Genomic DNA, 19,092 nt, shown 5'->3' on the forward strand with positions numbered 1-19,092 from the left:
TATTTTGTTGTAGAAGAGTTCTAAAACTGACAAATCAAAATTAACATTTTTTAAATAATTTCTGAGAGGTGTGATATTAATTTAAAAGGATAAGAAAAAACATTCTTGGTTTTTTAATTTTATTATTTTAAATAAAACAAAACAACATAGTATTTTTGAAATTTCAAACTTCGATAGACAGGGAATTTATTTTATTTAAGAAGCTTTACCCAGTTCTCTTTATTGTATTAAATAAGAAAAAATATCATCTCTAATTTTCTATTATCCCACCTAAAATTTTATTTAGAGCAAACCTCTTACTATTTTTAAAGTTAAACTTTATTTATAAGAACAATAAAACTTCAAAAAATCTGTTAAAAGAATGCCATAAATAGAAACTTACTTCACATGGTAAAATCCGTAACTTCAAAGGGAAAAGTCATGACGAATTATTTGTAGCAACAATAGAAATAGATTAGTTTTTTTTACAATTAGGAAATGTGTCGCTTTAAAATAAGTTTAAAGTACTTTTTAAAAAATGTGTTTATAATAGACTAAAAAGTGTCTGTCACACCAAACTGGTAGCAGTAAAAAGATAATATTTTAAATTTTAAATTAATATAAAAAATCATTTACTATTTTAGAGAGTTACGGTGAAAAAAATGATGAAATTTCTCTTAATATTTTATCAGTTTAAAATACTAATTAAAATTTTGGAAAAATTGTGTCGGTGCACCTTTGCACTCTCCAGTTGATAGCTCTGTTGCTACTGGCGATAGGCGAGGATCGAACTCGCAACCTTTGGGTTCGTAGCCGAGTAACAAGACCACTAGACAAAAGAAATTTCTCATGTCTCGTAGCTGTTATCTGGCTTATAAAGCGTCACCACATTAGATTGAAGAGATTGAAAAGTCATTAAGATTATTGAACAATGGAAATAAAATCTGAACAAAACATTAGCAATTACAATTCAAATGAATTTTCACTTCAACAATGAAATATATTGTTGTAAAACATACTTGCAATAATATTTAAGAGTTCATAAAAATAGAATCATTTAGTTTTTTTAATTAATTAAAATTATCGAATTCATTTTCAAAAAAATCGCTCCGAATTGTACTTTGCCACTCTTGAAAGTTTATGTGTGCAAAATGAAATAGCCGGGCCTATAGAGCGCCAACACATTCAACAAAGCATTTCTTCCTCATCTGGAAGTATAATCATAATGTTATGTCTCATCATTATTCTTCAAAATATATTGGAAGAATCTTACTTCAATATATTTTGTGAATGTTAGAGAATCATTCTGTGAATGTTAGAGATTGAATATTTTGTAATGTATATGCATATTATATATTTTTATAAATATATGCCCCCTTATAATAATAATAATAATAGTAATTATCCAAAAAATTAACTGTTAAATAATAATAATAATATATGTTCCTTTTATCTATAGAATAGTCCCATTTTCCATTCAGGACATCTTTGTGACGAAGCGTAGTACTGTTTATTTAAATAAGGAAACAGAAACATACCCTATTTTGGAATTAATAATTTGTTACGTTTCTCTTAACTTCAAGTATCACAAACTCATCAGAAAAAATCCTTTAATTCATTGATTTTCGAAATTATTCATTAATTCATTTAATTCATTAATTATCAAAAGAAGTGCTTTAATGTTTAACAATGTTATCATAACAGTGCCAAATGAAGTGTAATGCCTCGAAGGACAGTGTTCGGATCGTCGTGAAAAAAGTAATAATTTTGTTTATTGGTATTTTTATAATCAAATACAACAAAGGGCAACAATTACTATGCCCTTGGTATCATCATTGTTCCCAATCTTATCAGTCTTATGAGATTCCTCGCATCCTATTTAACATATTTGTTATCAAAAATTAAACTAAACGCATCAATGTTTGTTCTGGAGGAATCTCATAAGATTGATGTCCTTTGCTTCCTGTTATAATACCATACAACCATTAAAATGTTTTTAAAAACAAAGACTGATATTTTAGAAATTATGCTGCCAAGATGCGCCACCTGCTTTCAGGAAGACCTCCTACCTCATATGAGGCACATCACCATCCATTTTCCCAATTAGTTTAAATTCCATACTCAACAAATCAAACTTTTTAAAAGAGCACTGATAAATGCTTCTTTATCCTCAACGTGCTAAGAGTCGTTTATCTTTTCCGGTTGGCCTACATGCGAGGATACTTAACCGAGGCGGAAGGGAACTGTTTTCTTCCAGGATACTTTTAACGTCTTCCATCTTCATCCTCGATGGTGTCTCTCCCACGCATAGTTTTCGTCAACTCTTGCATATTAACTATAAACGTCATTTTTTGCTTGCGAAGCACATTTCTTCGCTACCTCTACTTAATATTCACCAGACTCGTGTTTGCTTGGATAAAGGTAGCAGTGAGTCGTCCTAGCCTTGCGTCTTGTGAGTTCTTCACTTTAATTAATGATGACTAAATTTTCCGAATTTAGGTGTAGCAATAGGAGGTATCTGGAAAAAATCCAAAAAATAGTCAAATTTTAATTCTGACTAATAAATTTAATTAATCATGGATATATAAAACAGCCGCTTCTTCAAAACTTTCTAGCATACTCTCTAATACTCTCAGATAACGTCTTACATGGAATTGGCGTACAATAGTTAAGAAATATGAACTTTTGGCTTGAATTTAGCATTTTATGGAATCCATTGTGATATTCTTGGCGATTAATCCCCGGTATACAGTAATAGTATCCAAAAATTGAATTTATATTTTAGAACACGTTTTTCTCAACCGATTGAAACAAAAATTTAACACAGAACTACAATTGTAGTCACAAAATCCCATACAAAATGTGATATATTTAAGTCATTTCGTCTTTGAGCTGTACAGACCGAAAGGCAGTGAATCCCTTATTGATTCTGGCTCAAAATTTGAAAGGTGTCTAGACTATAGATGTTAATTTCGTATATCTAGCTTTATTCGTTTTGTAGTTATCGTGACAAATTATATTCGAACAACCGGTTAGCCTGACTTACCATGAACAGATTTTTCTCAAAATTTGACAGAAATCTGGAAATGGGATGTAAAGACCATATGGCAAAATTCAACAGTACCGTTCAAAGCGTTTTTGAAAATCTTGGTCAAAGAAAGACCGACGTTTTCCAAAATTGTATTTTTCGAAGTTAAAGAGGTTCTAAAACGAGAAGATTCGTCAGAATCTCGAGTTCGAATTTTTTGACAATTACAATATTTTCTTTGTACTACGTATACGAGAAGGTAAAAAGAAAGAATCAAGAAACTTATTTAAAAATATTTCTTTTTAATGCTATTATATTTTTATGTGTGGTTTACCTATTATCGAGACATTAATATACGAATAATAAAAGTTGGGAAGAAGCCCTTTCCGAAATCAAACTTCTTTTACACTAAATAAAATCCAATTTTATAAATATAAGCTTTTTTCTGAGGAGTATAAAAGGACATTTCAGGATATTTAATTCAAATAGCGGACATTTTTTCAATCAATGAACTTAAGAAGATTCAAAGATAGATAATAATTCAAAATTTAGACCTATTCAGACCGGTTACTTATAAGTGAATATAAAAAGGACAGTCATTTAAAACACTGGTTACCTTTTTTAATCGTTGACTGCTTAGGAGAGACAAAGTGTAAAAATCAGTATTGTTTTGATTGATCTGAGATTTATAGTTATTAAGTAATGAGCATAAAAAAAACTGGAAAAAAGATAAATCAGGGAATTTAATTTTAATAATGGTCACTTTTTATCTTCTAATATACAAGTTATTCAAAGAAAGAGTACTGTTACTGAGTAGAGAATTTGAGGTTTGGGCGAATTCCTTCGTTTCAAATCTTCCGGAGTCCGAGAAGAACATTTTTGGAATTATGTCTGTCTGTCTTTGAACACGATAACTCAAAAACGTTTTGAATTAGACAGATGAAATAAGATATTTCACATTTGATTACTCTGACTTACCTGATATATAGAAAAATCTGAAAGACTGGAACACTGCGACAGCATTGGCGAGAACTATAGTCAACTCCTGTTATGATACAATTCCTCTCATAAGAGGCACGACTGGTCATCGATGGGGGATAACCAACGCCACTCCATTTCTGTATCCAACCGGGGGAGGAGAACCAACTATCAACCTTCATGCCTTCTCATATAATATATGATCTTTATTATGGGAGAAATATATGGTCTATCAGATATATGGTATGATATATGGGGAAAATCAGATATATGGTCTTTACTCCAAATTTACAGATTTCTATCAAATTCCGAAAGAAATTAATTTCTAGAAAATGTATCTGCCCGACTGTCCGAGTACAAGATAGCATGACAACTAAGAAATGTGAAAAGCTAGACAGATAAAATTGGTATACAGGTTAGCATCTAAAGTACAAATCTGTGCCAAATGTTAAATTAAATCTGTCATAGAGCTAGCTGACCGTCTATCGGTCTGTACAGGCAAAACACAAAAACGATTGACTGAAATAAATGAAATTTCGTATGAGATTTTGTGACTTATTGCATTGCCAAATTTGAGTTTCAACCAATTGGAAAGAAAGATGTACATTCAGTCACACATTCGAGGTTTCTTAATATGCATTCTGTTATCTTGTGTTTGTGATCGAAGATTAATTCTTGCGATTTATCTTAAAAAGATCGCCAAAGATCGCGAGCTAAGAATTATTATAGAATATTGCGACTAAGGTAGAAAGTATAAAAAAGGATTCGGGACAATCACTCCCGCTGAGTTTAATATGGAAGCTTTTCTGTAAACAAAGAGTCAAAATGAAAGACAAAGAGTAAAAAAATCTGGATTGTTTCGGCTAATCTGAAACATCAGATCCCTTTATGTGCCTGGAAAATGATGGAAAGGAAAATTTGTTTCCTGTTTACTTTTATTAAAATAAATTTATTGTTTGCTAAACGACTGTCCCCTGTATAATACAAAATTTTGCAATGTGATTGAAATTTTGCTTCCACAGATGCAACGGTAGAACTTAGTTTCATATTAAGGCCGAATGCCCTTAGTATTTAATAACCTAAAGCCAAAATTCTGTGCAATTTCAACATTTTTTTTTGAATTTGTCTTTATCCTGTTTATTTTGAAATTTTAAGTAATTATTGACCAGGGGTCACTTCAAAGTATTGTTAGTCATGATTGAGGTTAACTTATTTCAGGAAACGTAGAGACACGAATCGAGGATAATGTGATATACATTTTTAATTAAATTATAAAATAATGTTAGAATTTTACAGAACATTAGTAGATTTTTTTTGTTTGCATAGAATCTGAAAATGAACTAATTTGGCCTTACATAAGATCTACTTTAATCCTTAACCGAATTTGGCTAATCTTCAGAACAATCTTCATTATTTCGTTCATAAATTATAAAAACGCACACTAAAATGATTAAAGTAAATTCACTATATATGGAGATATATTTTTCTTGCAAGTGGGCTAAGTGCAGATTTTGAGGTTTGATTCGATCATTAAGAGATTGGTTACATTAGTTAAAATCTGCATTTTCATCGCTTTAGGCAAGCGTTTGTAATGGGAAATTTAAAGAAAACGGAAATATAAAAAAAAACAGTGTGGACATGTGTTATAAACTAAACAGACTTGTTTCAAAATTTTATCTAGAGTGTCCCGATATCCAACGTACTAACGTATGGAGAGATAGGAAATATGAATAGGAATCATAATAATCAGGAAGACATGGTCGGAAAAAGAGAAGTGGTACTGTACACATCTCCAAATCATGTACATGTTCCTTGTTGTATATGTCGACTCATTGCTGTCAACATTAATCATTTTACGAATGCCAAATTAGCCGAATCTACTTCGTATATGATATTGCAAATGGAAATGAATGTACTATTGTACGTTCGTATTTCTAATGACACCCAAACAAAATCATTACATGTCCATTGATGAATATCTGAAGCTGCCTGATCATGGCACTTTCATATTGCAGATGCAAGATACTTTATATTATTTATATGATTCCTTTTTTTTAACTTTTGGGACCGATCATTTTGCCAAAGCTGGAAGGTGTGATGGTTTAATTGTATACCGCCCCCATTCATTTGATTTATGAGCTTTTGATTTTTTTTTCATAATACTTAGAGCAGCATCGTCCTCGAAATGTCAGTAGATTCTCACATGTTCCTAGTAGCACGAATTGCCTTTTGTACTAAAACTGTTCCCAAAAGAGATTGCTTGAGATTGTTTGGCAGTCATAAATGCATTGGAATCTATTGATGATATCTTGAAAACTTCTTGCGATTCTTGCTTTTATTTTTGAACCCTTTCTTGTATAAACAAAAACGTTTTGTAAACTGCATTTTTTATTTTGTGTTTACTGTACATGTTGATGTCTTGAGGATATCATTTTCGACCATATTTTTCAAAACGATGTTCAAGTATGTACATGTTCTCCATGTCCGTACTTGAAGTGCTTAAAATCTCATATATATATATATATATATATATATATATATATATATATATATATATATATATATATATATATATATATATATATATATATATATATATATATATATATATATATATATATATATATATATATATATATATATATTAATGAATTTGGCAACTGTTGTTACAAAAACCTGATAGCTACAAAAGGTATTTCAACTCTGAATGACTGGTATTCATAATTCGAAGACTGATATGACGAAAATTGACAGTTACGTTGTCTTCCAACATTTCCATACTAAGTGGCTGAGATTTATTATCTATTAATGAATTTGACAAATGCTTTTAGAAAAACTGACAATTATGTAGAGTCTTCCAAAGTTTAAATGTTAAACCGAGATTTGTTGCCTATTAACAAATTTGACCATTGCTGTTACAAAACTGATTTCTACCATTCAAAACGTAAATGGCTGAAATTCACTGCCGAGTCAAATCACTCTTTTTCCAAGAAAAAATTAACAGATTTTCTATCTTTTATTACAGAATTTGACAGCAAAGAAATCTTTTAAAATATCAAAGTACAAAAAATAAGAATGCGGAGAACCACTGCTCTAAGATAAAATCATTACTAACTTATAGAAACAAAAAATCGATAAATATAGGTACGAAACTTTTCAACTGAATCTTCAAGAACTATTTTAAATGTAGGCACAAAAAAACATATCACTTTCTCAACATCAAAGTCCAGAAACCAAAGCAGACATCTTTTCGCTCTCCAGCAAAGGAATAACAACTTTTGCAGCGAACCATCTGAATTTCTTGAACAGCATCCAAATTACGGTGGTGAGCGAAATATACCTCTTACGTTGTCCAGATGGCAGCTCCCTCATCCTCACCCAATGGAAGGGGAGGATCCTTAAGGACCACTCATCAATCCTTCTGGACGAGGGATGGTGCGAGATGATTCCGACCGACCTGCCTTTTGGCCTGCGCCAATGGCAGGGTGGACGGAAAGTGAGGTAAGCAGCGGTTCTTTATACTTTTTTTTTCTTTGTTGATTTTTTAATTGCATATTTTGCCCCAAAAGTGCAAAAAGCATATGTTGATAAGCAACAATTATTGTTAGTTTCCTTGTTTTGATTGACAGTCAGATGTGTAGGGTGATAAAGGGGAATGGATTTCCATTTTTAAGTTTCCTAGAGCATTTAGGTTTTTCATTTTTCCATTTCTTTCTTATTTCCCGAGGCCTAGCTGTCATTTGAAAATCATACGTGTACCCTATAAAAAAGTGACTTTGCTTAGTAAGGATTTCAAATGTTATTTATGATATTTGAATTTGGAGCCTCAATTTAGGCAGCTTCTCAATAAATGGTATATATTGTTGTCTTGAATAATTCAGATGATCGAATTTTCATCATTATTGTTGTCTTTTGATGGTGTCTTTAAAGTAATTGACGTGCAAAAAAGAATTTAAAACGATTGTCATTTTTAGATATTTAATGATAAGCGAATTATTGTTGTCTTTTGATGGTGTCTTTAAAGTAATTGAAGTGCAAAAAAGAATTTAAAACGATTGTCATTTTTAGATATTTAATGATAAGCGAATTATTGTTGTCTTTTGATGGTGTCTTTAAAGCAATTGACGTGCAAAAAAAGAATTTAAAATGATTATTATTTTTAGATATTTAATGATAAGCGAGTAGCTGTCGAGTTCAACATTGATGCAGCAATGCTACATCAGAGTCGTTTCATACGTGGATAAATATTTTAATATTTTATTTGTTTTTAATTTTTTTTTATGATTTGAAAATCCTTTATAAGCATTGTAATGCCTAAAAAATAAAGTTTGTATATTTGATACTACTTGAGCAATTGCTCTGATGAATTATTATCATCAAGATTTCATTATAATGAGCAAATATGTGGACAACCCTTTAAAAATATTTTATTCATTTGAATCAAAGTTTTATTGTATTATCTGAATAATTTACAATTAGTCATATTCTGCTGATCACTCAGCATCAATTTAAATAAAAATTTTCTGAAACATTCCAAATCAAGTCGTCGCTTTTTTAATCTTTACAATTGATTTTATTTCTTAAATAAAAATACATTAATTCATATTTTTTTTTCTTTTGCTGAAGTTATTTGTTAATGTATATAGTAAGTAGAAAGAGGCAAGAACAATAATCTATGATAATAGTGCAAAATATATTTTGTGTTCAAATGGATTAATCCATGCTTCACAGTCCTTTGTAGTAGTTACTTTGTTATAATTAATCTTATAAATATATATTTATAATTATATATTTTTATTATTTTTTAACGAAGGGTTAATCTGTTGTTTAGTGAATTCATTTTCAATTTTTAAAGGATATTATTTAAGTTAAAAAAAGGGGTTTAGTAAAAAATATAATTGTTTTATGATTGAATAGAAAAATTTAATTGTATTGTGATCTGGTAATCACATTTTTCATTCACAGTTCGGGTTTTTTTTGTTCTGGTTAACAAATACTTTATTTAATTTTGGATGAATTTATCTATATTGCATTCATTTACAAACGTTTTAAATAGCATCTTATAATCATTTTCACGAAATGAAAAAAAAAATACAAAAGCAAGTAAAAATTATGCAGCTTTTTTATGATTGGCAGTTTATTTGTAGAAATTAGTGTTTTGTCTAGTATAGGATTCAATAATAAATACAATGACAGTTTTAATAATTTTTATGGAATTTATTTACATAAATTCTTTAAATAATATATCTTCTTTAAGAAAATTAACTTTTAATAATTTGTATTTGCGTGTTTTCTTTCATGGTCTATATATGCAAACAATACAATGATTTACATTTTTAAATCTGAATACTTTTCTGAATTTCGATTATTTTATTTAAAAGAATGCACTGGTCAATTTGAAACCAGTGCATTAAATATTATAATAAAGACCATTCAAATGAGAATAATTTCTGAAGTGACCGTAAATTAGTTTAAAAAATAAGCTTCCGCTTACAATTACGGACCAAAGTTTTGAATGCTCTAACCAATGTATATATATGTTTTGGAAAAGAAAGAAGGAAAAAAAAATGTAAGAAATCAATAATATCTGGAAGTGAAATTTTTTTAAAAAAAAATTAACGATCTTTCTTTAAAATACAATAATCAAGATTTAAAAAAATATATATCCATTTAATTGCGCGCCTGGTTTTATTCGTTATTTGTTGTTACCAGTTCTTATTACTTTCCCTTTGGCTTCCTTTCACGGAAGTGATTGCATCTGTGTAATGAAAGCAGCGAAGAAATTATAAATAAATTGCTTCAAATATTTAAAATTGGTATTTTTTTCTTTTAAGCATGACCGAAAAGCACTGAACCATTGCTGAATATTTAAACTGCTTGTCCGTTTTGAAATTCAAAATCCATTGCTTGTAGACGGTAGCTTGTAATTCAAATAATAACTTTTTGAATGGCCGGTCTAATAGAATGCTTTCGGTTAATTTCAGATTAGCGAAACAAGATTGGTATTCTTCTTGAAATGCTTAAAAAAAATTTAAATGATAAGCAATTAATATTTTTACTTTCAACAAGTAAAGACTGTCCCAAGATTTGAATTTAACACCATTCTTGAAAAGACATGTTGACAACCCTATTAAAAAGACATTTGACAGCTGATAGTTTATAATTATTAAAGTGGAGCATTACACTATCGAACAATGTGTTAACGCAAGATTTGAATTACATAAAGAGCACATTTTTTTCCTTTAAATTGTTATATTTTTATTGAATCGTAAACTACACAGGATAGGGTTATATATGGAATAACATATAGTGCCAGTGGCTCCCACGGCTTTGCTGGCACATGCGCACTCTTTTGTCGAAATTTTCCTTGACCATTTTGCATAAATGTAGTTGAATTTCGTTGATGCAGAGTTGAATTTCTTCTTCAATACAAGCATGCTTGTGGGCTTGTTGGCATTGACTTTTGACTTCATATAACCCCATAAAAAGAAATATAATGGTGTTAAATCACACGATCTAGACCTTCGTGAAACTTATCACGATGTCATCACGAAATATCATCTTTTGAAATATTATTCAACAATAAAAACACGTTGTTCTATCACATAATGCTTCATTTTTGCTAATCCTAAACTATCAGATATCAAATATTTTTTTAATAAGTTTGCCAACACTATACTGCGTGAATGGTTGCAAATTCAAATCTTGCGTTGATTTTGGGACACCCTTTACACATGTTACCATAAGAGATTGAAATTAGCGAATGTCACCATTCTGCAAGTGAATATTAGCATTATCGTTTGATAAATGTGAATATAAACATTCTGCAGTGAATATTGGCATTATCGTTTGATAAATGTGAGTGTCAACATTCTGCAGTGAATATTGGCATTATCGTTTGATAAATGTGAATATCAACATTCTGCAGTGAATATTGGCATTATCGTTTGATAAATGTGAGTGTCAACATTCTGCAGTGAATATTGACATTATCGTTTGATAAATGTGAATATCAACATTCTGCAGTGAATATTGGCATTATCGTTTGATAAATGTGAGTGTCAACATTCTGCAGTGAATATTGGCATTATCGTTTGATAAATGTGAATGTCAACATTCTGCAGTGAATATTGTTATTATCGTTTGATAAATGTGAGTTTCAACATTCTGCAGTGAATATTGTTATTATCGTTTGATAAATGTGAGTTTCAACATTCTGCAGTGAATATTGGTATTATCGTTTGATAAATGTGAATATCAACATTCTGCAGTGAATATTGGCATTATCGTTTGATAAATGTGAATGTCAACATTATGCAGTGAATATTGGCATTATCGTTTGATAAATGTGAGTTTCAACATTCTGCAGTGAATATTGGCATTATCGTTTGATAAATGTGAATGTCAACATTCTGCAGTGAATATTGGCATTATCGTTTGATAAATGTGAGTGTCAACATTCTGCAGTGAATATTGGCATTATCGTTTGATAAATGTGAATGTCAACATTCTGCAGTGAATATTGGTATTATCGTTTGATAAATGTGAATGTCAACTACGCGAATATCGATATTCATCAGAAAAGGTCTGCTTCTGCCAGTTATTGGTCTTTCACATTAAAACAAAAGAGAATGCATTGTAATTGTAGGATTGACTTTTAAATTAGATGAATCTTGCCATTTCAGACTTCACTGAATCTGGTAAAAATATATTAAAAACATTTATTTTTTTCATTTTGTCTATAAATGTGATGGTTCAAAAGATGTTACAAGATAAAGTGATGGATACGGTCTTAACATCAAAATTAATCTGCGACAAATCGTGAAAATATGTCTATCTATTTGTCTGTATACATGTGAATATGGCACGATATTTATTTTGAACAGAACTATCTAATAGTATCTGAAGGCATTATCTGCTATTTTACTCTAATAAATATAAAAAAATCACAAAATTTGCTTTGCCTTAAGTCATGAAGTCGTATCAGTTTTCTTCTTGAAAGATGGCTGATCAATTTCAAAATTAAAATGGGGTACAACATCTTTTGTTTATGTTGTGAACAGGATTTGGGAGAGGAAGGTTTCATTCTTTTGTCCCCCCCCCCCTATTTACATGGCTGTATTTAAGTGATCGTGTTAAGCTGAAGCTCTTCCGCATTCACTCAGGCATGCATGCAAAATCGAAATCGTGCTTTCGAACAGATGCAATTCACGATCTAAATGTTTGTAGTTAAAAAACTTACATAAAAATTCTGTAATATTTCCTGGAAGTTTTTTTCCCTTGGTTATGCTAGCGTAGATGATTATATAGTCGGTTGTTTGTTGTGAAGTAATATTTACAGTTACATCTTTTGGTTACAAAAGTTTAAATAGGAATGGAAAGTGTGTTTGTTCTCTATTGTTAAAGAGAATTGTTAAAATAATGATTTAATTATTTTGCCTTGGGAAATGCAGTGAACAAGTCCCAATTTCTCCATGCAATTTCATGACTAAGCTATTGTGGATGATTTAGATGAATTGCTTTATGATATAATCTTGGTCATGACAATCAGTACTCTTAATGACATTTGATATGGAATAAATAGAATATTAATACATTTGTATGGAATATTTTATACATATGGACAGGGTAATTGTAATTAAAGTTCCACTTTGAAATGACCATAAAAGGAAAGCTACTGGGCCAAATGTTATCAAACTTGGTAATAGTTTAATAAAGGTCACGTGAATTTCTTTTCGTCCAAAAATAAATAAATAAAGTTCAAAAATTCTTCACCAGGGGGGGATGGCGCTATATGCAATATTTTTAATCAAAATTGGACATGAAGACATCGGTTTAAAATGTGTTTAATCGTTTCTGAAACGTGTTACAAAGCATGTTTAGTATGTGTTATCTCAAAATCATTGTTTATGGTGATAATCTAAACAACTTGGTGGAACTGAAACATGAAATACACCGACATGTGCGTAACATTCATCCTGATATGCTTAGAGCTGCTATTGAGAATGCAGTTATACAATTTTACTTGCTTTCAGAAAATGGTAGACGCGATATTGAATATGCTTAGTAACACATTTCAGAAACGATTAAACACATTTTAAACCACTGTCTTCATGTCCTATTTTTCTTAAAAATATTGCATACAGTGCCATTTCTCCCGGTGGTCAGTTTTTGAAATTTTAATTTTTGGCGGAAAAGAAATTTCCATGATCCCCTTTAAACTATTACCAAGTTTGATAACATTTGGTCCAGTAGTTTTCCTTTTATGACCATTTCAATGTGGAACTTTAATTATAACCACCCTATATATTTATGTATCAAATATTCTTGTTTGTTGTTTGTTTGTTTGTTTCTTATGGCACTTGCCACTGACAAGCCCGCTGTTACGAAGACAGCGATTTAAGCCTGAGGGGGAATGTCTCTTATTTTTTATAGCAGCGCCAACTAGGGCCAAGAGTACGATTTTGCCACTCACGCATCATTCATTCGCTTGCACAACCCCTTTTTACAGGAGGGCACATTCACACATCTCACAGATAGAACAACCATGCCCAAACCGGGACTCAAACCCGGGACGCCCAGATCACGGGGAAGACGCGCTACCCCTATGCCAGGACGCCGGCATCAAATATTCTAAGAATGGTGACGTAATAAAACGAAAAATATCACTTGTATTGTAATGATTTTAATAGTTTTTAAATCTTCTGAATTCTCTAAAGCATATAAGGTTTATTTTCTGTTTTATATCATATTTATTTACAGTGAGTTCCATTTGATAACATTAAATTTATTAATATCCCTTTATTTAAAAATTTGCGCGTAGCAGGTGTATTATAAACTAACCTGTCTTTGGAAACTAGCTGACCTTCTTGCTATATTGTTTATATTCAAATTCAACACATTTTAGATGTTATAAATTTCATAGTATTATTGCATTTTCATTTTTTCATTTTGTTAATTACACAGATGTTAATCATTCTTCTTTAGTTTTCAATAAAAGAAGAAAATCATGCGACATATATTTGATTCGATAAACTTTTTTGAATTAAATATTTGATGAAACAATGAAAACTGTTTAAATTTCAGGGCAAGAATACAACCTTTTGTTGTAAACATGACAAAAAATGCTATTTTTTTTTTACATGAATATGAAATTAGTATTATTAAAAAGATAATTTTTTGAACTTTAAAATGATGTAAAATACATTTTTCTGCTGTAATATTTACGAATGTTATGGTAGATAAATGTCTAAATTTCGCTTAGCATTTAATTAATCGAAATTCTAAATAAAATTAAAACATTAACTCTGAGATGCACATTTCCACTTTTCAAAGCTCATTCGTGCCAAGTTTGATAGTTTTAAGACTAGCGGAACACACGCACACATTGTGTGGTGTGAATATCATTTTTTGCCATAAAATGTTCGGAATTTATCGCAGAAAAGGTCAAAATCTGGCTTAATTTTTATTAAGTATTATCCTTATGAGGAAATGGATGTGAAAGTCTGAATGGTAATAATTCTGAGGACGAATTACTTTGATTTTGATGTTACAAGTGTAATCCTTATGTGGAAATAGACTCGAAAAATCGAAAGGACAATAACTTACGATTTCCGATAATTAATTCTGAGCACGATTTGTTTTGCTTTTAATTGCTTAATCATAGAATAGACAAGAAATAGACAAGAAATTCGAAAGGACACAGATTTGTGATTCCCGAAATTGTTTTCGATGACGCGCTATAAGTGTCATCCTGATGTGGAAATAGACTAGAAAATCGAAAGGACAATAACAAACTATTTTCGATAATTAACTCTGAGCATGATTTGTTTTGCTTTTGTTTACTTCATCATCGAATGACAAGAAATAGGTCAGAAGTTCGAAAGGACATAAATTTGTCATCCCCGAAATTATTTTCAGTAGCGCGCTATAAGTGTCATCCTGATGTGGAAATAGACGAGAAGCCGAGAAGGACTCTTGAAAAGGATACACCATGGACTAAAATTTCACCACTTGTCCTTACTCACAAGCAGTTCATGGACATAAATACATGAAAGTTTCTGTAATTTCCTACACAGTCGCTATTTCCATTTCAAGTTAAAATAATGAGTGAATCATTTTTCTAAAAGCAACAAATGTACTCTATCTTTAAAAATCATCCCAGGGGGTATAAAATCGTCTGCCATCAGTATTTTTAAAACTGCAGATGTATCAGAAAAGAAGCAGAAAGGAAAAAAATGGATGTTATAAACAAGGTTTTCAGTGTTGATGAAACAGTTCATTGGATCAGCAGTTGAAAGAGTACAAGGATATTTTTGAAACTCTTCAGAAGAATAATTTTTTTTGCCACACCTTGCAGACCGTAAATCCGGAAAGTGTTTCTTTTGAAACAAATTCAGCTTCCAAGAGTCTCTAGAATGTATTTAGGAAAGGAATATAAGCTTCCCACATTGTTTATTTTTCAGAAAAGAATCAAGTGATTCGTAGAACATTTTGGTCCTGTTTCTTTTTGTTGCATATATAAAGTTATTTTATACTCATAAATAATATATCTTAAAAATAATATTATCGTATTTGACATTAATTGATGCACGCTCTAGAATTGGTATAACATGAAATTTCTGAGTACAGAATGCCAACTCCCTTACCGTCTTCGTCATTTGAATACGATTCAAACGCGAAACTCTCTTCCAAAATAGCTATCTTGGAGCTTCAAAATAAGATATTACATACACAACTTAAAGGGTTTTACACTGAAACTCTTATGGTTTTGAAACTAGTAAAAAAGACTGAAAGAGAAAGTTTCAGGTTAAAGACCTCTATATATGATGATACATAGACGCAGGTTCAAGATCCCTGCATAGGATGATACATAGTCGCAAATTCAAGAAATTTTTTGCATGATGATACATCATCAAGTAAGGTTACGGCTAATCAAATTTGCCTGAAATGTTAAAAATACCCTCGCTTGGCATGATATTGAAGTTTGGATTAAGGAATTATCTTTCAGATGTCATCTGACCATGATTCAAGTGCCGAAATCTTTCCAAAATACTTTTTGCGCAATTTCAAAACGGAGATTCATCTAACTAAAGTTGGGAACATGCTGCAAGTGTGAAATCATAGCAGTCAATATTAGCTTTGTAGCGTTTTTTCTTCCTTAGACTTAAGAGTACCAATCATTAGCTTTTTTTTAGAAGACGATATCAGAGTAAAACATAATTGTAAATCAACATGCTAAATAAAAAGAAATATTTTTTTCAAAACATATTTTTATTAATGACAAAGCAATATTTCTTATTTTGATCATATCTTTTTATTTCTTAATCGTTAATTCATAATTCATTATTATAAATAATATGGAGTTGTGAAATTATTTTTTCTTAAAATGATAGTAAGTTGACACCACTCATAAGAAATCAAAATTTAATTAAATAATTCTATTAACTAATAATCAAAATTTGAATATATCAAAATAATCTATTTTATATTTTATTATATAGATTCAGAAAATTTATATAGGTGTTTTTTGCACATTGTTTATTTATGGATTGATAGTTTCCTATCGTTACCGAAAATATACAAATAAGTAAAATTTGAAAACTCAAACACACCAGAAAGTTATTGAAAAATCGATTACAAAATACAATTGTTACTGACGTGAAATAAATTAAATAAATATTTCAACTGAATTGTTATAGACTGGATACAGGACATAGATAAAACTTCATCTATTAATAATAAAGCATCGGATTGATTTTAAATGAAAAAATTCATTGAAGCATCAAAGTTATACATATCATATCCTTAATTCTGACTGACTATAGACATGCAAATTGTTAAAATAATTGTTCATTTCAATTTTTATTTAAATGTAACCTATGTAGTTTCATTTTAATTTTCTGGAAATAAGACTTTTTGACTTGAATTAGCCCCAAAAATTAATTTTAATTTAGAAAATAATTTTAGAACTTTTGTTTCATTGAGCTTGACATAATCACTTGTATAAACCATTGAAAATTTGCTCATTTTTAGAAATTTTCTTTTTTTTTGATTTTGTTACTGTAGTTTAAATTCAAAGTGTCCAAAGGATTTTTTAAGGCGTCATCGAAAATTTCCTCCAACAATCTACATTCATTACTTACTTCAGGTTTTTTTTTCTTTATTGCAAAAATATTTCAGTACAAAAATGACAAAAAAAAAAAAAAAAAAAAAAAAAAAAAAAAAAAAAAAAAACGTCTTGTAGACTCTTAATTTAGATTATTATTCTTCAGCTTGAGAATATTCTCAGGTTTTCTTTTATATATCTCATTTCAAGCATTCATAAATTTATCTTTAATTCTATTTTTAGAGAAACAATTCTATGAAGTGTTTTACGTTTGAATCATGTGAATTTTATTTTTTATAAATGTCAAATTAAGAAGAATTTATTTCATTTATATTCAGAAAATTATACTTTGGAATTATGGAATTTCTAAGTTTTTTGTAAGGGGAAGGGGGAAAGGAGAGAAAGAAAAAATAACATAATTAAAAAAAATAGCTGACACGTTTAATCAAATAGGAAGTAATATTCCATGAAGATCTAAACTTGCATAAAATTAAGAAGAATAGTCAAAATTTTAAGAAAAAATATATTATTAAGAATAAAATTTTATGCGTGTACAGTGTTTCGATCTGTATGTTAATTTAAACAGCTAAATTTATAAGCTGCTGTCCAACCCAATTTTCGCAGCTATCATTAATATTTAAAAAATTGATGCATTTTATGATTTAAAGAACGGTCAATGCATTGCAACCATCTGCGATACACAATGTTTAAGCGAAAAAAATGTAATGTTCTATAAAAAATATGAAAAACAAAACAATTTTCTTATCTGAATATTTCTTCAACAGAAATGAAGCTTTAATCTTAAAATTCTCACAAAGGACTCGTTACAGAAAAAAATAGTAATTTGGCGAGTTTGAAGTGGAGAGTTATTTGCAGATTTGCTGGTGACCAATCTTAAGAGAAAGTTGCTCGATGTTTAAGAATGTTTTAAATGATGGACTCCAATTTATGGAATTAAGTCAAACTGTAGGTGTGACAGAAAATGCGCACCATAGAAAGCTAACAGTTAAAACTCTTTCGAGATCTCATTATTGCGACTGGAGCAATAATTTCTACAGACTTCTAGGTAAAAAGGGCATTTAGAAGCGCTTAAAGACATGCTATTCGTTCTCTTGAAGATTTCGCAGAAAATCGTATGAGAAAATCCACTTTCCTGTGGGTTCAGAAAGTGTATTTTTAGATTTAGTGAGATAGGAATATTTTTTAAAAAGAAGTATTAAGATTAGTACGCCGAATGATTCTTAATAAATTCTTCAACGAAAGGGAACTTTCTTCTTTGAACTACCAAAAGTAAAATAGATAATTTTGCCGGAAATGAATTTCCTATGTAGAGATGAATAGTGTTGGGTAGTCTCACCTCTGAATGTCTCTGATGCGTTAAAATGACTCTGATGCGGACTCTGTAACCACATCAAAAACTTTCAGAAAGTCTGGCTTCATATACGGTTATTGGACTTTATGTATGATTCTTTTTCGAGGGGTCGATTGATGACAATTTAATTTTTAGGAACGAGAACATGAGATTAGGACAAAGCTCACTCTGCAGATGTTTTTCTGATGGAAGAGCGAATTTGAAGAATATTATGACCAAACACATCATCAGAACACAATCACATGAACTTTGAATTGCTCTAGAAAGGGCTTTTATACTGTTTTCAGCTTTTTATTAGGATACTCCATGATTTAAAAATCCTCACTATTAAAATAATGGAATTTGTTGTCTAGAATTTGAATCAACAATTACAAAACATTTAAAATAGACGAGATGATCACCTTATTAATTGGCCCGAAGAATTTAATGACGTATTATACTGCGTCAACATATTAAACAGAAATAATCTCTTTCCAATATGCAAATGAGAGTAAAAAAAGCATGACATAAGGAAAATAAATTAATGAAGGAATATATAGGTTCTAAACCTTGATTCTCATTTGCATATTGAAAAGAAATGATTTATTTTTATTATTCAATTTTACTTTAAAAAATTGTTTCGAAAAA

At 29.9% G+C, this 19,092-nt stretch overlaps 1 protein-coding gene across 1 annotated transcript in view; it reads left to right on the forward strand.

Annotated features, from left to right (window-relative positions):
• The first annotated feature begins 7,354 nt into the window (after nucleotides 1-7,354).
• Nucleotides 7,355-19,092, forward strand: part of LOC129988178 (PDZ and LIM domain protein 7-like) — a 73,165-nt gene continuing 61,427 nt past the window's right edge. The window contains exon 1 of the mRNA XM_056096334.1: nucleotides 7,355-7,486. Coding sequence (XP_055952309.1) covers nucleotides 7,418-7,486 — 69 coding nt within the window. The 5' untranslated portion in view covers nucleotides 7,355-7,417. The remainder of the gene's footprint in view (nucleotides 7,487-19,092) is intronic.

This window comes from Argiope bruennichi, chromosome 10 (assembly GCF_947563725.1).
Source record: "Argiope bruennichi chromosome 10, qqArgBrue1.1, whole genome shotgun sequence".
In the NCBI taxonomy this organism is placed as follows: domain Eukaryota; kingdom Metazoa; phylum Arthropoda; class Arachnida; order Araneae; family Araneidae; genus Argiope; species Argiope bruennichi.